At 38.0% G+C, this 23,168-nt stretch overlaps 1 protein-coding gene across 1 annotated transcript in view; it reads right to left on the bottom strand.

The window, feature by feature from the left end:
* Positions 1–1,644: 1,644 nt before the first annotated feature.
* PDE6C (phosphodiesterase 6C) overlaps positions 1,645–23,168 on the bottom strand; it is a 52,686-nt gene continuing 31,162 nt past the window's right edge. The window contains exons 15-22 of the mRNA XM_054436725.1: positions 20,922–21,009; positions 11,159–11,259; positions 8,041–8,148; positions 7,884–7,947; positions 4,936–5,010; positions 4,433–4,516; positions 3,897–4,047; positions 1,645–1,703 (exon numbers count right to left, since the gene is read on the bottom strand). Of these exons, the coding sequence (XP_054292700.1) occupies positions 1,645–1,703; positions 3,897–4,047; positions 4,433–4,516; positions 4,936–5,010; positions 7,884–7,947; positions 8,041–8,148; positions 11,159–11,259; positions 20,922–21,009 (730 nt within the window). The remainder of the gene's footprint in view (positions 1,704–3,896; positions 4,048–4,432; positions 4,517–4,935; positions 5,011–7,883; positions 7,948–8,040; positions 8,149–11,158; positions 11,260–20,921; positions 21,010–23,168) is intronic.

The raw sequence follows: 23,168 nt of genomic DNA, 5'->3' as shown, positions 1-23,168 counted from the left end.
TACTGAGTGCCTACCTTGTGCCAGGCACTGCTCTAGGTGCCAAGATAGAGCTGTGAACAAAACAGACAAAATAGACAAAAATCTTTCCTCATAAATTTTACATTCTACTGTGAGAGAAGCAGTCTGACAATTCTAAGTACCTAACTTATAAAAATAAAACAAATGGCGATTCATTTCTTGGCTGCTCAAAATTGAACATTATCTTACAAAATATATAGGTTCATTGATCGTCAATTCTTTAGAATATAGATAGCTTGTGACAAAAAAAAATCCATGATAAAATATATGGCATAACTATATTATTATTCTATTTTCTAATTTTATCTATGATTATAGATAAGTAAAGGAAGAAATCTTAAATTTCTTGAATATCCAGACAGACATATACCATGCAGTCGAAGTAGTTGATTGTCCTTAGTTTCTCTTAACAATTTAATATTTAGAATGCCTGGTAGGTCTATTAATCATTTTTAGAAAGTCATCTTGGTTGAAGTTTTTCCACACTATTTTTGATAACAAGGTTCTTGCATAATCTAATCACATGCTTCTTAATGCATAATATTCATTAGCTGCTTTAACTTGCATTATGATTATCCAGTTAGTATTTTGTGCATTGATAATCTTTTTAATGAGAAGAATAGTTCTGAACTGTAAAAAATATTCTTAGTTACATCCAAAATAATTGATTTCAAACTTTGAAGGAGGAGTGTAGGTCAAAGGCATAGTTTTAATAAATTGCCAAAAAATAGTTTGGTCTTCATCATTGTATTATCAAGGGTAAAAGTAGAGGAAAGAGATAAGCATTTCAGATGGAATAACGTTGAATAAAATGACATCATTATTTTCTATACCATGTTTACAACACTATACATTCTATATTGCGTTTACTCTTAAGACATGTTGAGAGATTTTAGTTCGGGGAGTGGCTTGAGGTATGAATCACAGTTACGAATGTTATGGGTGAATTGTGTCTCCCCCACCCCTCACCCATTTCATATATTTAAGTCCCAATCCCCAGTACCTCAGAATGTGACTGTATTTGGAGATAAGGCCATTAATGAGGTAATTAAGACTAAAATGAGGTCACATGGGTAGGCTCTAATCCAGCCCTACTGGAGTCCTTATAAGGAAAGGAGATTAGGACACACACACACAGAGGGAAGAAGACCATGTGAAGACACAGGGAGAAGATGGCCATCTGCAAACCAAGTTGAGAGGCCTCCCAAGAAACCAACCCTGCCAACTCCTTGATCTTGAACCAGCCCCCAAGACTTTGAGAAAATACATTTCTATTGGTTAAGCACCCAGTCTGTGGTACTTTGTTATAGCAGCCTTAGCAAATAAATACAATTAATGTTTTAAAAAAGAATTTGTGACTAGTTTCAGGATTGCATATTTTTTAATTTAAAATAAATTGGCACCAAAAATGTACCTATTTTTGTCATATTTTGCACTTTTGTTGACCTTTATTTTGCCCCTGGGGTTTTTGGGCTAGCAATATATATTTTCTTCATAGTCACAGGGTAGTTTTTCTGAAGATCCTCTTATTCTGTTACTTGATGATTTGTTGAAGTTCTTTTGAATGTTTTCTGGTTTTCTTCAAAGGTAAAATGATATTTGAAGTTTAGACCAGTTAAGATTATATTACAACATTAAACATGTTTTGGACTTTTTGTCATCACCACCTCCTGAATCTTCAGCAGCTAGTAAAATCAAGGAAAGCAATATTATTAGGAGTTAGTGGATATATAGTGTTTTTATTCTAACACTCCCATGATAGTAGTGTCAACTTTATAGACTAATTAGTCATTTTAACCTAGCAAGTACTGTGGGTTTGACCATGTAAGAACTTGAATTAATATTCAGAGTTGGTCCATTCAAAAAATAAAATCTGGGTTTGGTGCAGTGGCTCCTGCCTGTAATCCCAGCACTTTGGGAGGCCGAGGAGGGTGGATCCCTTGAGATTAGGAGTGCAAGACCAGCCTGGTCAATATGGTGAAACCCTGTCTCTACTAAAAATATAAAAGTTAGCTGAGTGTGGTGGCATGTGCCTGTAATCCCAGCTACTCAGGAGGCTGAGGTGGGAGAATCACTTGAATCTGGGAGGCACAGGTTGCAATGAACTAAGATCATGCCATTGCACTCCAGCCTGGGTGACAGAGTGAGTGAGACTCCGTCTCAAAAAAGTAAATTAAATAAATAAAAAACAGAATCTGATCAATGGTTGGCCAGTTAACATCTTAGTTTCTCACTGAGACAATGCAGTCTGGAAATCTGAGCTTGATGCACAAAGCTCCATGCCTGGTGATAGAAAATAATGATCTTAGTCCACAAAGAATTCTCTATGTGGTAGCAAAAAAACTCAGAAGCAAATTTTTATGCAAATAAAATATAGATCCATATCCAATTTCAGGAGTCACTTAAAGGACCTGATCATCTCTTCATAATAAAGTTGAGATAAAGGTTAAATCTAATGGTACTAAGAAATACCCTCACTTTTCACTTGCTCGGTAAAAATCACTTATCTTTTTGAAATGCAAATCATATCTTACCTTAAATCTTTTGAATGACCCATGAACATTTTTAGCCCAGCCTTCAAGGCAATACAGTATCTGGCAGCTACCTGCACTACCAGCTTCATATGTACTTTGCACTCTTTGCTCTCTAGACTCCAGCTATATCAGCTTAAAAATTTTTCAATTGCACCAAGCTTATTCCTACTCCAAGCCTTTGTACATATTTTCTTACTCTTCCTCCCCGATGCCTGCTTTCTGTGGTTAGCATAAGCATTCTTCTGGAAAGCCTTCTCCATGCCCCATGTGCACACTAGTGCTTTCTTCGAGATCATTAATTGTGCATTGGTTCACAGTGTTTAGTTCCCCCACCAAATGGTAAATTGTTCAAGATAAAGGATCCCATCTTTCTTCAGGGCCTGCCTAACACAGGGCTTTATACAGAGAAGACGTCTGATAAATACGTAAGTGAATGGATATCAGGGAGTCAAGAACTGCTTTTATTCTGTTGAAGGACATCCTTAACTTTGTTAAGAAGAATATTTTCTCCTATGAATTATTTAAAATTTCACTAAATGCAGTAATAGAGCCACCTAAAATGAACATGTCAGGGCCTTTCCACATAGAGATGATTTCTTTGTTAAGCAATAACAATTGCTTACAAAACCTTTAGAGTGATAAACTTTCAAGACAGAAATTAGCATTCCACTTTCAAGATGATGTTTGGGCCATTTGATGAACTAATAGTTAATCCTAAGCATTTTAAGAATCCAAAAACAACATTAAACTTGACAAAGTGACTTTAGGAATAGAAATTTCATGCCAGAAAAAATGGCACAGGAATCTCATGCCAGAAAAACATCTCCCAATGTGGAGACATTTGGGAGACCAGCAATTTCAGCCTTACTCTACATGTGGGGCTTCCTTAAGCTGAAGATCTGTAAAACCACCTCATTACATGGAGAAGAATATTAAACTTAGCAAGGTTAAGCAAGCTGCCCAAAGTCTCACAGCTAATGTATAATGTTGGGACAAAAACTTTATTCTCACCTAACTCTAATCCCCCAGATTCTGTGGTTTACATATTATCCCTAAGCACCCAGTGTTCTGCAGAGGAGCCACCTTCTAGAAGGATGAAGAAGCCTAGCTCCAACCTCTACTTCAACTGGACTGGTCAATTCGATCTGGAGTTATACATAAGGTGTTGTCTGTGGTGGGGCCAGGGGGACCTGAAAACCACTAATCGGCCTGTTAAAATGATCAGTCTGCACCAGTAAAGCAGGTTTTCTGTTTGTAGTGACTCTTTGTGCCTTTGTCACATACCATTAAGCTCAGCCTAGCTTCTGGCTGCATTACAGGGAGCAAAAACAGAGCCCATCTAACCTTTTTCGGCTCCTCCTTCTTGCTTTTTTGCCTCCTCTTCAATGACCTTCATCTTTGCATCATACTCATCAGCTAGTGATTTCCATTCTACTCTGTTACTCTGAAGACCACTCAGCATAGGTGTGATTTCTTTGTGAAACCGTGAGAACTCCTAAAAAGAATTTTAGGTCAGAAACTACATAAATCATACAGTTAATTTTCAGGATCTTTCATATGCAGAGAATTAGCTGTAAGGAATTGTTACAGCACTCAGAGCTGCTAGGGTAAGTTTAACCCTGGGCCTATGAAGTTTGGGAAAGAGACACGTGCTGTCTTTCCTGCCTGCCTAAGGAAGTGTTCAATTCGCTCACATCTGAGTTCCCTCCTTTTATTCCAGCCCTGAATGAGATTAGGGTAAAACCTCAAACTGCTTTGGAGAAACAGTGACACCCCTGATGGCTTTCCATATGAGTGACTTTTAAATTTTGGTGACAGTTTGAAAGAAAAATTCTCATCCAAATGTTTATGTATTTAATCCAAATAATTTGCTTACTTACCTTATATACAAAAGTACAAACAAAATCAATAAATCCAACTTGAAGTTTAGGTAATTCATCTCTTTTGTTTCTGTCCATCATAGGCTAGAAAGAGAAATAAATCCTTTAAGACAGGTTTCTAAGATGTAGTGAACAAAACAGACTGATTCGTCCTGATAACTTTTTTTTTTTTTTTTGAGACCGAGTCTCACTCTGTCTCCAGGCTGGGTGCAGTGCCACGATCTTAGCTCGCTGCAGCCTTCGCCTTCTGAGTTCAAGTGATTCTCCTGTCTCAGCCTCCCGAGTAGCTGGGACTACTGGCATGCACCACCATGGCCAGCTAATTTTTGTACTTTTAGTAGAAACGGGGTTACACCATGTTGGTCAGGATAGTCTCGATCTCTTGACCTCATGATCTGCCCACCTCAGCCTCGCAAAGTGCTGGGATTACAGGCGTGAGCCACCGCACCTGGCCTGTCCTGATAACTTTTAATAAGTAATACATTTTTATGTCAAGGTCTTACAATGGGTTGTTGCTGCAACACTGTTCTCTCCAGATCTCCTTGTTCCCAAAATTCATTTGCAACCATAAGTGCTACCTGCAAATGAGAAAGGCTTGGTTCACTAAATCCACTTATGAATAGAGAACTTGCATTTTATTAGTACAAGTGACATTTAAGGACCGAGTTTACAGTCAATGCTTGAGGTGCCATCAAACCGTATGCTCTTAAGTTTTAAAAAGAGGTCATTTACAGATTATATTGAAATGTGAAAGGGGAGCTTTTTCTTCCTACTTCAGTGTTCTAGGCTTATTCTGGGAGTATCTATCTCCCATTTACTATTGCCACCACTTCTCACCAATGAAAAGGAGAAATAGGATTAAATATTATGCTTCAAGTTCTAACACTTCCCAAGTTGTTCTTTGTCCTATCTGTTAGCATCTAGCATATGTCTGTGAATTCACATGTGACATACACCCATTAGTATGTAGCTTTACCTAATTACAGTGTGAGGATATTCCAGCATGAATTTATATCACTAAAAAAAAATTAATCAAGTTCATTGAACACCTGCTAGCTGCCTTTACATTGGCATGAGCCAGGCTTGCCAAGAGGAATAAGGCGTGATCTTTTTCTTTAAAATGTTCACAGTCTAGTGAAGACAGTGATGTATACAATGTGGTAAGTGCTGTAACAATAATAATGTAAGTCCTATGGGTCAGGGAGAAGGGAGTAAAGATAAGTTTCAAGAAGGAAGGAGGTGGCATTTCTGTTGTATTGTCAAGAACAAGAGTAGTTTTCCAGGAAAAGAGGAGGGGAAGAATATTTGCAGAGATAAAATGAACGTACAAAGCTTCTGTGAGTGCAGGCTTAGAGTGTGAAGCAATGACCTGGGAGAAGGTGATGGGAATTGATGCTGGGAGTGTGAGTTGAGGACAGGCAGTGACAGGCCATGTAAATTTTGCCGGGAAGCTTGAATTTGATTCTCTAGGCCAGTGCTTTTACTCTTGGAGCCTAGGGTTCCCCTGAAGTGCTCTAGGGCCCAAGAAGGTGGAGGCCAAGAGAGATGAAAGCTAAAGTAGCTTTACTTTTTTCTCTTCAATAAAGTGATCTTTGGGCAAGTTTTGTTGGGAGAAAATAGACTTTACTTCTTTGGGGAAAAAAGTTGGAAACCTCTGGCAATGGGGAGTATGAGCCTTTTAAGGAGTAGAATGCTGAGTTGAGCTCTGTGTAGAGACATCCTGGCAGCAAGTCAGAGGATGAGTTGTGGAGTTGATGTGAGCATCTATTAGGAGGCTGCCTCCATAGTTCTGATAAAAGTCAGAACTGAGATACTAGCAAGGCTGATATAAATGATTTTCAAATGAGGGAGATAAGCTCAAGCAAGACCCCAGGTTTCTATCTTGGGTGACCTCATTGATAAAGAACAGAGGAAGAAGAGCAGGCATGTCTAGGTGGAAGGAGAGGAAGTGTTTGGTTTTGGACTTGATGGTGACGGAGTTCAGGACACCCTGCCCCAAAATATTTTAAGGTGACGGAATTTGAGGAAACTAAAGCAGTAGGAAGATCAGTCTCACTTTCCCCCCACCTTCTCCCCTGAAGTAGGTCATAAAACCAGGTAAGGATTTTCTGACCTTCCCCTGAAGCAGATCATAAGACCTTCATTCAAGAGGTGCCCTCCCTATTCCTGGAGGAAAGGAGCCAGAGACACAAAGATGCCAAGAAGAATCTGAACAAATCGGCCTTGCTAAGCTGCCTCACGATTAGATCATACCCTCTTTGTTGAATTCTATTTCTCCATGACTATCTAATTCATCCAACCTAGCATAAAACATACAAGTTTAACTGTTTCTTAGGGTCTTTGTTTCCTCACGAAGGCTCCTGTATTACATGTAAAACAAATAAATGTGTATGCTTTTCTCTTGTTAATCTGTCTTTTGTTATAGGGGCCTCAGTCATGAAGCTAGGATGGGTGAGAAATAGATATTTTTTCTCCCCTACACTGAGTTCTAATTATTCTATCTTTTTAAAAAGATACAACCCACTTTTACAGTTAAACCCATTTAATTCTGGGCTCTCTTCTGCTTAGGGGTTTCCCTAGAAATTATTGGAGGATAAAGGAAGGTTTTTTCATCCATTAGTAAGAAAGCAAGTGGTAGACTAGTGCCTCCCCAAGGTGGGGGAAGAACTTCAGTGGAAGGCAGCCTTAGACATCATCTCACAGTCAGTGCCTTCTTATAATTCACAGCACATTGAAGAAGAGACTGTAGGAGCAAAAACACCCTTGACAGAGGAAAACACTAACGATGCATCCTGATCTTGTTCTGACTTACCTCATTGATATAGTTTGGCTATGTCCCCACACAAATCTCATTTGAATTGTAGTTCCCATAATTCCCAATTCATGGGAAGGACCCAGTGGGAGGTAATTGGATCATGTGGTCAAATCTTTCCCGTGCTGTTCTAGTGATATTAAGTAAGTCTCACAAGATCCGATGGTTTTAAGGGGAGTTCCCCTGCACACGTTCTGTCTTGCCTGCCACCACATAAGACATCCCTTTGCTCTTCCTTCATCTTCCACCATGATTGTGAGGCCTCCCCAGCCATGTGGAACTGTGAGTTCATTAAACCTCTTTCCTTTATAAATTACCCAGTCTCGGATATGTCTTTATTAGCAGCAGCATGAGAACAGGCTAATACACTCCTCTGTTTAAAAACTCAGACATTTCTTGGATAATTTTATATAAATTGTTTACAGTGTTTCAATGTTAAAGAATTCTTTCAAGAAAGCATTTTCCTTCCAAAGTTCCTTCTATTTGCCTTATTCTAGGGCCTAATCAAATTGCCTAGTCTCACTAATATTTGTAATTTTTCAGAATTCTGAGGTTGCCTAAGATCTTTAGGCGGACATTTACATGGGACCTAGGCAGTACCTGACAGTGTGACAGAAAAGAAAACTTAACTGGACTCACCTGACTTTGTACCTCCCAGGGCTTGGTGATAGCAGACAAGTCACATGCCGTCATCATCATTGCCCTTAAGAAGAAAACAAAAAATTTTAAAATAGAAATAAGTACAAAATAAGTTATTTTTACAAAAAACGAGAGAAATACAATTTTAACTACCTACATGATAATCTCTTTTTTGGTTGGATCAACAGTTACATATTTGATGGCTTCTTCTTCTGTTTGCATTTGTTCACAGGCATCAACAATTTTTTGAAACATGGTCCTCTTCCTAGAAAAGATACAGCTGTGAGCAACAATTTTAGCATATGAAAACAGAGAAAAAATATCTTAAATACATGCTTTTCAGATTTCATGTTCCCACTTTGCATTGTGATGTCCACATAGCAAAGTCTACAGGGCCAGAAGATACGAGAGCAGAGAATGGTGGTATAACCTTGGCTCAGAAAGGGTTTAAGGCAGAAAAAGCACAAACCATAAAGAGAGAGAGAGAGAAAGAAAAAAAAAACAGGTAACTTGGAATACATTACAACGAAAAAATTACATATAAGTCCGGGTGCAGTGGCTCACATCTATAATCCCAGCACTTTGGGAGACTAAGTTGGGAGGATTGCTTGAAGCCGGGACTTTTAAACCAGCCTGGGCAACAAAGCAAGACCCTGCCTCTTTAGAAATGAAAGTAAATAAAAAATTACATATGAGAAAAGAGACCATAACCTAAAAATAAAGGCCCCAAACTATGATAAGATATCACAACACATATAGCCAACAAAAAGTTGGAACCCAAAACACATGGATGTCCAGCTGGTCTCACTACTAATCAAGAAACTACAAATTTGAACAATAAGATATTATCTCACACTCATTATATTAGCAAAATAAATTTTGAATTTGCTGAGTTCAAGAGTAGTTCAGATATGGTATTTTTCTTTTTCTTTCTTTCTTTTCTTTTTTTTTTTTGAGACAGAGTCTTGCTCTACCACTCAGGCTGGAGTGGAATGGCTTGATCCTAGCTCACTGGAGCCTTGAACTCCTAGGCTTAAGGGATCCTCCCACTTCAGCCTACCAAGTAGCTGGGACTACAGGCATGCTCCACCATGCCTGGCTAACTTTTAAATTTTTTTGTAGGGACAGGGTCTTGCTATGTTGCCCAGGCTGGTCTCAAATTCCTGGCCTCAAGTGATCCTCCTGCCTTGGCCTCCCAAAGTGCTGAGATTACAGGCACGAGCCACCTCACTCAGCTGGAACTCTTGTACACTGTGGGTGGGAGTGCTAACTGGCACAACTTCTCAGGAGTGCAGTTTTGTAATGTAGCATGAAATTGAAGACATGCAAATCCTACAGCATTGTCACTTTTACATTTAGAGAAACTCTCATATATATACAGGGACATACAAGGTAGCATTGTAGGCAATGATGAAAAATTAGAAACTATTGAAAAGTCTATGAATAGAAGACTGGGTAAATTAATTATGAATATTCAACAGTTGAATACTCTATTCAGTTAAAATGGATGCATTGGAGCTCCATTTATTATCAATGATAAATCTTTGAAACACAATGTTGCATGAATAAAGCAAGTTGCAGAAAGGTATGTACAGACAGTATGATACCACTTATGGACAATTTGAAAACACAACAGGTCGGGTGAGGTGGTTCACGCCTGTAATCCCAGCATTTTGGGAGGCCGAGATGGGTGGATCACGAGGTCAGGAGATAGAGACCATCCTGGCCAACATGGTGAAAACCCATCTCTGCTAAAATACAAAAAAAAAAAAAAAAAAATTAGCCAGGCGTGGTGATGCATGCCTGTAGTCCTAGCTACTCGGGAGGCTGAGGCAGAAGAATCACTTGAACCCAGGAGGCAGAGATTACAGTGAGCCGAGATTGCGCCACTGCACTCCAGCCTGGTGACAGAGTGAGACTCCGTCTCAAAAAAACCAAGAAACCAAACAAAAAAAACAACACACAACAATACCATATAAAAACATGGATGGAAATGATGAATACACATCAACGTCAGATGGTCATATCTTTGTGGAAGAAGGGAAGGTTGATTTTTCATAGTGGAGTAGGGGTGGAATACCTCAATTGCATCACTAGTTTTTTTCTCCTTATAAAGCAAAATCTGAGGTAAATATGGCAAAATTTCACATTTGTTAAATCTGGGCTATGGATATTTGGATATCTATTTTATTATTCTTAGTATTTGTCTTCACGTTGAACTATTTAATAATTAAATATTCAGGCCCAGTGCAATGGCTCACACCTGTAATCCCAGCACTTTGGGAGGGCGAGGTGGGCAGATCACTTGAGGTCGGGAGTTCAAGACCAGCCTGGCCAACATGGTGAAACCCATCTCTACTAAAAATATAAAAATTAGCCAGACGTGGTGGTGGGAGCCTGAAGTCCCAGCTACTCAGGAGGCTGAGGCAGGAGAATCGCTTGAACCTGGGAGGCCGAGATTGCAGTGACCCGAGGTTGTGCCACTGCATTCCAGCCCAGGTGACAGAGTGAGACCTGTATAATAATATATAATAATAATAATAATAATAATTAATAAATAAATATTTAATAAAGAAGGATCAGAAAGGCATAATTTGACAATGCCCAAGCCACTGAACATTTCAATCCTGTAACTAGTTCATCTTGTTCTAACCCATTTTCATCAAGCAACTTTATAGTTCACTTATGAGAAAATGTGGAGATAACTGGGAGTATCTGGTCTCCTTGGCAATATTACTGTTGTAAATAGGCTGGCTCTCTGTTATATATGACTCAGTTTTGTAAGTTTGGTTAATGTGTGTCAATGCCACCAAAATTGTTCAGCTCCCAGACTTTGACAGAATTAAATTTCTGAGCCTGAAACATTAAAATACCAGATTCTGGACCATAGGGAATTCACCTGGACAAAAAGCCACCTTGAGAGGTCTCTTGGCTTCACTCTTTTGGCAAGGCACAAACTTGGCTGCATATTCTGCAATTCAAACTCCTTTGGATAGCAACCTACTTAATATCATGAGCTTATGTTTTTAAAATATGTTCCCAGATGTCTAGTAAATTTACTGGCAGGCATCTGTCTTGAAGATACTCTACTTGGTAATCCAAAAGGAGAGCAAATTGTGTGTGTGTGTATGTGTGTGTATGTGTGTGTGTGTGTCTGTGTGTGTGTGTGTATGTGTGTGAATAAATGTCTTTTAACATTAATGCAACAGATAATTTATGGAAGGTAAAACCACACAGAGTATAGGGCATTCCACTGCGCAGAGTTATGTACTTACTTGAAATATAAAGCCAGGTCAGTTGCTATTATCGCGACCTCGAACAAATGAATAACTGTTTCAAACTGCCGCTTATTTAGGTTCTGGAAGATGTTTAAACTCTGTAAGATGAAAATTCACAATAAAATGCTATCAATAATTTGCCTCTGATTGAACAAATGAAACTATGCTTAACAAGAAGAAAATTTAAAAGTCTTTCAACACTTTTTTGTTTGGTTGTTTTTTTGTTTTCCTTCCTTTTTTTTTTTTTTTTTTTTGGCTTGCTTTTAGTTTTTATCTCATGGACTAAGTAAACCCCTTTACTATACTTTAAGTAAGATAATTTAATTTAAACTATAAAAATAGATACTGTTAGCCAATATTCATGTAATCAGTGTTTAACTTTTTGGAGTAAATAAATGTTTTCTTCCAGGACCATTAAAATAAATAACAATAGATTAAAAATGTGCTTGTATTAATTGAGGAGCTTTAATAAAGAATTTCTGGGAGAAGTCCAACTGTCAGACATGTTACTTTATCTACCAGGTAATTTTAGACTGATCATAGAAACCACTGGTCTTTCAGAAATTGCAAATTACACTCATACTCATGTATATGTAGGAAAAAATAATGAAATCCTTCCACATTATCCTTAAAATGTTTTCATGCAATTCTATTTTACCAAGACTTAACTAGACCTTTCTTCAAAGAGTTTCTCATTACATCTCTTCACATAAGGGTCTGCTTCATTTCTTAGCATTCTAGAAAATGAGAATATAGGCCGAGCATGGTGGCTCATGCTTGTAATCCCAGCACTTTGGGAGGCTGAGGTGGGTAGATGGCTTGAGCTCAGGAGTTCGAGACCAGCCTGGGCAACACGGTGAGACTCCCGTCTCTACTAAAAATACGAAAATACAAAAATAGCTGGGTGTGGTGCTGTGTGCCTGGGGTCCCACCTACTCAGGAGGCCAAGGTGGTAGGGTTGCTTAACCCTGGGGACTGGAGGTTGCAGTGAGCTGAGACTGTGCCATTGCACTCCAGCTTGGGTGACAGAGCGAGACCCTGTTTCAAAAAAAAAAAAAAAGAAAGAAAGAAAGAAAGAAAGAAAATGAGAATATAAGCTGGGGGTGGTTTCTTAAAGCCCACTTATTCCAAATAGACCATTTTAGTCATACAGGCCAAATGACAGATATATAGTGATTTTGCCAAATGAATCTGACAGTTACAGAATACAGAAAAATTCCACTGGAAAGAAAGAGGAGATAGTCTATCAAACTATATAAAGAGAGAAGTAGCATAATGTCAAAGACAATACTGGCCTGAACACCAAATAATAACAGTAAACACTTACTTAGATCTTACTACCTACCAGGCTCTAAGTGCTTTGTGAATATTCTTAATCTCTTCACAACAGACCCCAGCACAGAGAGGTGAAGTAACTTGCCCAAGGTTAAACAGCTAGAATGTGGCAGAACAGGTGTCTAAGCCAGTGCAGCATGGTTCCAGAGTCTGTGCTCCTAATCTCTGCACCACACTACATTACCTCTCAAGAGGGAACCCAGGTTCATTTCCTGGTTTCCCCACTTTGGCAGTCGTATAATCCTAGAGACTTTGCTTAACATCTGTGAGCATTTGTTTTCTCATATGGGCATAATAACAGCTGCCCTGCCTAACTGCCTAGCACTTAGTTTATGCTCAATTACTATCTGTGGAATGCTCAATCAAATGAAATGACAACTGGGAACGCATTTTAAAACTGTAAATTGCTGTTAAAATTTATTGTTGTATCATTATTATTATTATGTAAAGTTATGAGGCTAGGTCCAGGTAGAAATAGAATTGCAAACCTAAGACCAAATATGGCTCAGTCATTTCAGAAGATTGAAATATTAGAAAGCAATCGTTGGACAAGAACTCAAGTTTTAGACACTACACTATGCCTTATATAAATCTTCACTTAAGTTATCTTTTTATAGCATTTTCTAGGACAAGAAAAGTGGTGTTTTACAAAGCATATCTAAGTAATAGAAAGGAAAATTGTGATTTGTTTTGTCAACATAATGAGTTCTTCATAGCAACTATAGTTAAACTTTTAAAATAGCTAAAATGAAGCAATGAGTGTTGACCAGTCTAAATACAAAAACAAAAGAGAGATTATCTGGATCAAAATCAATGTTTTTTTTTTTTTTTTTTTTGAGATGGAGTCTTACTCTGTCGCCCAGGCTGGAGTGCAGTGGCACAATCTTGGCTCACTTCAGCCTCTGCCTCCTGGGTTCAAGCGATTCTCCTGCCTCAGCCTCCCAAATAGCTGGGATTACAGGCACCCATCACCATGCCCAGCTAATTTTTGTATCTTTTAGTAGAGATGAGTTTTCACCATGTTGGCCAGGCTGGTCTCAAACTCCTGACCTCAAGGGATCTGCCCATCTCGGCCTCCCAAAGTGCTGGGATTACAGGCGTGAGCCACTGTGCCTGGCCCCAAAATCAATTTCTTACTTGGGACATTTCACAGAAGCCTATTGGACATATCAGTCCAGAATCTCTGAACCAAATCTGGATACAGGTTATTTTCAACCTGGTCTGGATTACCAGGAAGGGGAAAAGTAAGTGGGACCATTTTGATCCCACTTAACCTGCCCCTGATTTTGGAACAATCCAGTGGCATACTGACATCAGGGAATCACTGCCTTTATTTGTTCACTGATGAACATTGCTATGTTCCCAAAGTGATGTTTATTATGTGACTCAGATACATACTTGGCAAATTAATAATATTTGAAGCCAACCTTGATTGCTATACTAGGAAAAAAAGTAGGGGGAGGGGAGGAATGTGTGAAAATGCCTTAAACCTTTAGACAAGTTAATATTTATAGCACATTAAGTCATTTAAAAAAGCAAAACAGACTGCTGAATTCAGAGAAATAATTCCTTGGGACAGAGACTTCCTCGTCTCTACCAAGTGTCAGATTGTGCCGAGTATATAATCTACAACCAATCAAATAAATCAGATTTATTATGCACCAATTGTTTTAGTGCATATTGCTTAATTTGTAAACCTGGACACTTGTTGCTATTTAATAAATGTGAAAGAAAAAGCTATATATAAAGAAATATATAGAAACGTGACAAATACTGTTTAATCTGTTATACCTTTTTCCAATCCAAAATAATAAAACAGCTGTATTAAAGTTGATAGATTATCAAAAACTATCTTACTTTTCAAAATGAGTCAATACTGGATTTTTAAAAATTGATATAATGAAGAAAAAGGGTTTATAGTCACCATTTCAGTACTGCTTCTTTTGTATATAGCACTACATATCTGCATTTCATTCATACCTTTTTCTTCTCACTCATTTTCATTTTTATCTAAAGACATGTACAAGTCTCCTAATTGAAAAACTCTTTCTTAATTCTACATTCTTTTAGATTTTCTCTGTTCTCCATTTCACACCTGAGGTTCTTGAAAGAAGCGCTTCTAATTGACTTATTAAGTTGTGGATATAGATTCATATAAAAGATCCCATTCCTGTTTTTGTATATGTTGCTAGAAAGCACTTGGCCAAATTTGTGGCCTGTGTCTGATAAACATTTTGGCCAAATTTGTGGCCCATGTCTGATAAATACAATAAGGTACATTTATGTACCTTATTGTATATATTTTGGGTATGTATGGCCTTTACTATGCTCACCTCATTTTCCTTATTTTTCCATTAGTCCTCATTTTCTTTTTCTTTAGTGTTGTATGTATTCTTCGAAGCTCCATCAAATCCTCTTTGGAACAAAGTGGGACACACACACACACACACACATGCACATACACACACACTTGCACACAAGTTGGGTTTTTTGTTTGTTTAGTAAGTAAACACAGACTCAGTGATCCTTTAATTAGAGCAAGAGGTCTCAAGATGTGCCCAGCACACAGGAGAAGCAAGGAATTCCTTTCAAGACCTACTTTGACAACACAAAACAACAGCAAAAGAGAAGTTGATGGAGAAGTTATGCTGATGTACATTTATATTGACTTCTGATATTCAATCTCCTAACCAAAGACATCGCCATAGGTAACAAGAAGTAAAGGAGGGAAGGTGGACAGCAATGGCCAGATCCCAAATAGAAGGCCTGGAGCTTCATGGGCTTTGCTCAATATGAGCTTTACCAACTTCAGGAAAACAAAATCAAAGAGATGTTGATATGGCTCTGTGTCCCCACCCAAATCTCATCTCGAATTGTAATCCCCAGGTGTTGGGGGAGGAACCTGGAAGGAGGTGATTCAATCATGGGGGCAGTTCTCCCACGCTGTTCTCATGATAGTGAGGGAGTTCTCACAAAAGCTGATGGTTTTAAGTGTGCCACTTCCTTGCTCTTTCTCACACGCTCTTGCCTGCCACCATGTAAGACATGCCTTGCTTCCCCTTCTCCTTCAGCCATGATTGTAAGTTTCCTGAGGCCTCCCCAGCAGTGCAGAACTGTAGTCAATTAAACCTCTTTTCTTTATAAATTACCCAGTCTTGGGTAGTAGCTTTATAGCAGTGTGAAAACAGACTAATACAGGTGTGTTCCTTAGAATTGGTGACAGAATGTTTGAGACAACAAATTGGAAGCTGAGGATTTCCCCAGCTCATTCCTGCCCTTCCTCCATGGTGCTCAACAGATAGTTGGCTCCATTCAGGGATGAGTAATTTTCAGAGGGGAACAAGTGCAAAACCTATGCATGAAATGACCACAAGAACACAAAATAATCCATAGAGCCAGCGCAATTCCAACCAAAATACCAACAAGTTTGTGTATGTGTGTTTGTAAATTGACAAATCAATTACAAAACTTATATGAAAATGTAGAGTCAATAAGTACTGGACTCAATTAAAAGTTGAATTAAAATAAACAGTAGTGGAAATTACAGAGCAAAATGTAATTTTATAAATATTGATAATGGTAAAAAAAAATTAATATCACATAGAACAGATATGTGGGAAAAAGTATACCAATTCCTTCATATTTCATAGAAGGGAGTTAGTAGATACTGTAAAGTTAACACATATAGCTTAAAAATGTCAAACATCTAAATGTTCGCTACAGCTTTTTGTAATTTTTCATAGTCATTTGTTATTCATTTTAGAGGGCTCTTTAAGAGCTAACATTTCTTGTGATAAAGACACCATTATGTGAAGTTCTGCAATTCCTTCCATTTAAAAAACATTTCTTCTGTTAAATTCAAATAAAGTCAAATGCAATAACTTTTATTTAAGATAAAGGGATTCTACTTAGCAATGAAAAAGAATGAATTGGCTGGGCACAGTGACTCACACCTGTAATCCCAGTGCTTTGGAAGGCCAAGGAGAGAGGATTGCTTCAGCCCAGGAGTTCAAGACCACCCTAAGCAACATAGCAAGAATGTATTTCTACAAAAAATACAAAAAATTAGCCAGGTAGAGAGACTCATGCCTGTAGTCCCAGCTACTTGGGAGGCAGAGGTAGGAGGTTTGCTTGAGCCAAGGAGGTTGAGGCTGCAGAGAGCTATGACTGTGCCACAGCACTCCAGTCTTGGCAACAGAGCAAGACCCCATCTCTAAAAAAAGGAATGAATCATGGACATACACAACATGAGTAATCTAAAAATTATTATTCCGCATGAAAGAAACCAGTGCAAAAGAGTGTGATTGATTGCATGATTATTCTATTATTGTGCTAATTGTATGATTGCACTTATATAAAATCTAGAAAATGCAAACTAATCCATAGCAACTGAAAACATTTCAATGGTTGCCGCCTAGGGCTGGGAGTGGAGAGTGGGATGTGCTGTGAAGGGGCATGATATGAGCAATTACTTGGATGATAGAAGTGTTCTGCATCTTGATTGTGGTGCTGGTTTCCCAGGTATATAAAATAGTCAAAACTCATGGAATTGGGCACTCTAGAGATGCAGTTTAGGCTAGGCATGGTGGCTCACACCTGTAATCCCAGCACTTTGGGAGGCCAACGTGGGTGGATCACCTGAGGTCGGGGGTTCGAGACCAGCCTGGCCAACATGGTGAAACCCTGCCTCTACTAAAAATACAAAAATTAATCGGGAATGGTGGTGCATGCCTGTAATCCTAGCTACTTGGGAGGCTGAGGTGCGAGAATGTCTTGAACCCAGGAGGCAGAGGTTGCAGTGAGTCGAGATCATGCCACTGTACTCCAGCCTGGGCAACAGGATGAGACTCTGTCTTAAAAATAAAATAAAATAAGAGATGCAGTTTATTGTACATATACTTCAATGAAGTTGATTAAAAACCAACTCTGGCTTAAAAAAATAGCTTGGGTAGTGGGAACACATGGAGTCCTTTCTCTCCATGCTTCCTGTATATATCCGCAGGGTGACTGCAATGAGGTTCATTAGACGTTAATGAAATATCGATTTCTGGATGGTAGGATTTGAAGCAATTTAAAAAATATTTGTCTTTGATGTTTTTCCTATTGTTTGAATTTTTATAGTGGGCCTATGTAACTTTTGCAACTATTAATGATTATTGAATACATATATAAATATGTAATATTCCATTTGTTTTTGAGCATTGTGTTGAAGACATTATGTGGAGACAGGTGCACTAGACGAGAAAGGAGACCTACTTCCCAGCCCCTGGCCACGGGCTCTGACTTGCTCAGCTGCTTTCATTTGCTCACGGAAAGAATCTATTTTATTTTCCCTGACTATTGAAATGGCGATAGAAATATGAATTCTGCATAGCACACCCCAAACAGGTAGAAATGGCTTTAATTCATTCAGATCGTGGCTCTCGAGCTAGCTGAGGCCAGGGAAAGTACAGGCCGTTCTAGTCTTCAGCGTGGTGCCTATGACGCCCGCAAGAGAATATTGCCAACATGTTCTTGCCTTGCTAGTGGCAGTACACAAGGTATTTGATTTCTCCTTCACATTTCTATGTGTAAAATGGGGCAGGCTGATGCGGTTGATAAGAAAAAGCATAAATAAAATTATCATACGCTTTGGAAAGAGATATTCTGAATAATAACAGGATTTTGTTATTTATGTTGAGCAATATATTTTGTCATTCCTACAGTATATTCTAGTATTAAAATTTATACTCGTACAAATTTGGCTAACGAAGTTTCCACCCATTCATTTGGGTTAAAGCATTGATTTCTGTCTGGTTTAGAGTACAGGCAGTTCTATTCCTCAAAGCAGTGAATCCATCTCTGCTAGGATAGAAGGACATTGCAGTTCAAAGCCTTATAATATGCAAAACAAAATGTCTGAGTAATGCCCACAGATGCTGAAATTACTGGATAAATCCCAAGGATTTCCCTTATTTAAAAAAATTAAAATTTTTAATGTGTATATTTTCTTTAGAGAATGAAAAAAATACAAGAACTACATTGTCTCCCCAAAATGTAAAAAGAATATCTGATAGGTAACAATCTTTTTGTGTGTGTGTCCAATTTGACTGCTCATAAACAGGCTCTGTGTGACTGCATTGCCTAGCGACTCTATTGACAAGGCTTTAAAAGTCTGCAATTAGCAGGTTGAAGGGTATTACAGAGAGGTCCTTGAAAAGATGGTATAGATTACTGAGATGCAATATTCCTTTTCAGAAAGAATAATAAGTCTTTATATAGCCATCAAAGCCAGTTCAGACTGCAAAGTAAATAACATTAAAAAAAATTCAGATGGAAAACTGTAACTCTAAACTGCCAAATCCCAGAAGGAAAAACATTTAAGAAACTAGGAGCCTTCCAGTGTTAAGCATTTAGATATTTGGCTGCTGTTTTAAAACAGTATTTTGTTTTAGTAGGTGACTGTATGATTATGCGATACATGACATTTGATGCTACCTCACTGTGGTATCATATAAACAGGGGGATTTACAGAAAATTCTTACTCAGAAACCGAAGATTGTCCCAAACAGCAAAACAAAGACTTATAACAAATTAGGTAATAACAATTTACTCTTACATTCCTGAGTTACTTTCAGTTCCGCTCCTTCTTTTAATTCTCATAGAACAGGTGTTACCTATGCTGTGAATTCTGCTGCAGGGAGAGATTCTGTCTGCATATCAGAATTAAAAGGGTTCTGGTTCAAAATACAGATTCCCAGGCCCAAACTCCAGAGAGTCTGGTCAGTAAGTGGAGAATGGGGCCCGGGATCTGTGCCTTAACAGCCTGTCTGCCCCCACCCTGTTAAATTAATGAGTCCGAAAGAGTTGGTCCAGGTACCCATGTCTGAGAACCACCATCTGGACTCATACGAGGTTAGCGCTTTGCCAAGCGCATTGCGGAATTAGAAATGCCACAGCAGGTTTGGGATGGCAATGGTGTTGGGTGCTGTGTCAATCACAGATTGTTAAAACAACGCAAGTGGTTTTCTTCTTTTTCCATTTTTCTGCCCAGTTGCTCTGCCTTATGAGATTTTCCTGCTTGGCTTAAGAGGACCATCTTGGATTTTCATTACCTAGAAGAATTTAGTATTCTCTCTAAACTTGGATATCTTTCTGTATATTCTGAGCTTTTAATAAAAGATTATTATTAAAACTGAGAAAAGCCCACTCTCCAGAGGGCTCATGTATCCTAATGAGCATGTGATTCTAAACAAGTTCACTGCCTGTGACAAAACAGTGCTCCCCTCAATCTAATGACTCACCTTAATCATTTTTGGTTTGGAACATTCTTAAGAAAGTATAATTAGACAACATCCACAACTTTCCACATGCCCATATACCCCTTCAATAAAATTGATCAAGGGAAGAAGAATGACTACCCTCTCTGGAAGATTAGTAGTACGTAATATGTGCAATTCACAATGAATTCAAGGGGCCGAGCCACTCCTGCAGAAAGCCATCTCTGATCCCACCCTCTTTGCCCCTTTCTGCTGCCACAGTCTTCACACAAATGTGCTTTCTCCCTTTGGAACTCTCAGAGCATGGCTCAGTGCCTCTCTGATGGTAGCTAAGTCATGCCTACTTCCACGATATAGTTTGGATCTGTGTCTCCACCCAACCCCATGTTCAGTTGTAATCCCCAATGTTGGAAGTGGGTCCTGGTGGGAGGTGATTGGATTTTGCGAGCAGTGTTTCTTAAGAATGGTTTAGCCCCATCCTCCTTGGTCACAATACTGAGTGAGTTCTCATGAAATCTGGTTGTTTAAAAGTATGTGGTACCTCCCCCCCACTTCTCTTCCTTCTGTTCTGGCCATGTGAAGTGCTCGCTCCCCCTTCAGCTTCCAACATGATTGTAGGCTCCTTGAGGCCTGCCCAGAGGTTGATGCTGCCATGCTTCCTGTACAGCCTGCAGAACTGGGAGTGAATTAAACCTCTTTTGTTTATAATTACCCAGTCTCAGGTATTTCTTTATAGCAATGCAAGAATGTGTGAATACACTCCACTATGAACACTTGACTTTCTTAAAGGCATAGACCATGCTGTAAGCATATGCCCCATGAATGAATAACAAAATCAGTGACCATGTAGCCTCCTTTCCCCTTTACATTTACATATGCTTGGGGTGCACGGAGCACTTTTGTATCCACCATAAGCCTTTTCTTCTTTCCCTACAGACCCACAGAGATTCTGTGACTTTCCATGGCTCTCTTCACCTGTCTCAGCTACTTCCAACTTGGCTGTTCAAAAACTATTTCAATATAGCAATTTCTATCAATTGATTTCAATAAAGGTATACACTATCAACTGCTGTAACTCAAGGCCACCCTTTTTCCAAGCATTTTCTGTGGGTTAGTGCTTTGATCCAGAATTTGTGTTTAGCTGTCTTAAAGAGAGGTTTACGTACCTCATCCTGCAACAGAGTTTTACTGTACTCCAGGTGGTGCCTCTCCAAAATAGAAGAACCATGAAGTCTTGCTAATGGAGACGTGGATCTAGAAGGAAAACAATATGCCATGATTACAGCTGTTTAAAAATTACACATAGGTTCATACAATTCCGAATTTTTCTTAATGTCTCTCTTCTCCCTCCCCACTCAATCATCTGTGAAGTGGTCAACAATAACATATTGGAAAAGATTTTCTAGATTTAGAAGATGAGAATATGCTCTTTTGGAAAAAAAAAACCCTAATTTGTTGAATGCATAAATGATTGAATTGTTTAAACTAAGGAGTTCAGCTCCTTGTATCTAAATTCTTTAAGTTCCCTGGGGCTTATGGCGGTGGACTATGACTTATAAAACGTATAGTAAACATGTGGAGGCCCATGGGTTATCTGCATAGAACCAAGATGTAAAGCACTATAAGGTAACATTTCTCTCCTCCCCCAAGACAGTGACATAAATGTAAGCTTAGAGTTCCCATTTATTAACGATTAGATTACAGCTTTATATAAGTAGGGGCCCCAGTCTTTTGTACCCTGTTTTTCTTCAATGCCTTCAGGCTGAAGAAAGAGGCTGACGTCAAAGGTCTAGAGATTATGTGAAGACTCTCATGAAAATATAGAATAAATAATTTTAAAGAAAGAAGAAATCAAAAACATGGCAGGGAGCCTTAGTAGAGAAGCTTTATTTATTTCATGGAGAATAAAACTTTAGGCTGGGAGAGGTCACTGCCAGGTTACTGACAGGTCAGGGAAAGCAAATACTTTAGTTGGGGAATAATTAGGCCACATCTGATCAATATTACAATTGATCATAATTTTAATACATATTTAAACAACTACTCTGTGTTGGCATTGGAGATTTTTTAAAAAATGAGTAAATCCCAGTTTCTATAACCACCAAGCTGCTTTCTATCTTATGAGATCCACGTTTGAAGCTCCATGTATAAGTGAGAACATGTGATATTTGACTCTGTGCCTGGCTTATTTCACTTAACAAAATAATCTCCAGTTCCATCCATATTGCTGCAAATGACAAGATTTCATTATTTTGGTGGCTGAATAATATTCCATTATATATATATATACTACATAGATATAGTATATCTATATAAATACTATATAGATATACTATATATATGTACTATATAGATATACTATATATGTACTATATAGATATACTATATATGTACTATATAGATATACTATATATGTACTATATAGATATACTATATATACACTATATATAGTATATATATAATATATTACTATATAGATATACTATATAATATATATACCATATAGATATACTATATATCTATATTTATTATATAGATATATATTATATATATACTATATATAGTATATATATATAGTATATCTATATAGTATATATATACGCACCACATTTTCTTTATTTGAAGATAGAGAGTAGTTTGGTGGTTATCAGAGGCCAGGAAGGGTAGGGAGGTGGGAAGGATGAAGACAGGTTGATTAATGGGTACAAATATACAGGTAGGTAGAAGAAATAAGACCTAGTGTTCAATAAATTAACAGAGTAACTATAGCAAACAACAATCCATTGTTATTTCAAAATAGCTAGTAAAGAATAATTTGAATATTCCCAGCATAAAGAAATCATAAATGTTCAAGGTGATGGATATCTCAATTATCCTGATTTGACTATTGCACATCATATGAATGTATCAAAATATCATGTACCCCAAAAGTATGTATATCTATTATGTAGCAATTTAAAATGTATATATTTTTAAAATGAATAAAGCTCAATTCTAGCTAGAAAGGAGTAGTATCTTTAATTCCTTTAGGTTTAAAAACATTAGTTAAAAAATGTTATTGGGAAGCTAGATATTCATCTGATCTCAAAATAATGTTTCCCATATTACTTATTAATTGCAAAGGAGAAAATGTTCCTTTACATAGAGAGATCTTCTGGACATCATCCATAAATAAAATTGATATCATGGGCTTCTTGACACAATGCGTTGAGAAGGACACAGCATCATCTATGTAGTATTCCTGCCAAAAAATGCTTAGTCGGAATTTATTAATCAGGAAACAAGTGGTTAAATCCAAATTGAAAGATATTCTGCAAAATAGTTGGCCTAGACTCTTCAAAAACGTCAATATCCTGAAACATACAAAAAGATTGAACAATTACTCCAGATTAAAGGAGATTAACGATATTTGA

The sequence above is a fragment of the Pongo pygmaeus genome, chromosome 8, assembly GCF_028885625.2.
Source record: "Pongo pygmaeus isolate AG05252 chromosome 8, NHGRI_mPonPyg2-v2.0_pri, whole genome shotgun sequence".
NCBI lineage: Eukaryota > Metazoa > Chordata > Mammalia > Primates > Hominidae > Pongo > Pongo pygmaeus.
The sequence above is the reverse complement of the archived record's forward strand: the minus strand, read 5'-3'. Positions and strand labels throughout refer to the sequence as shown.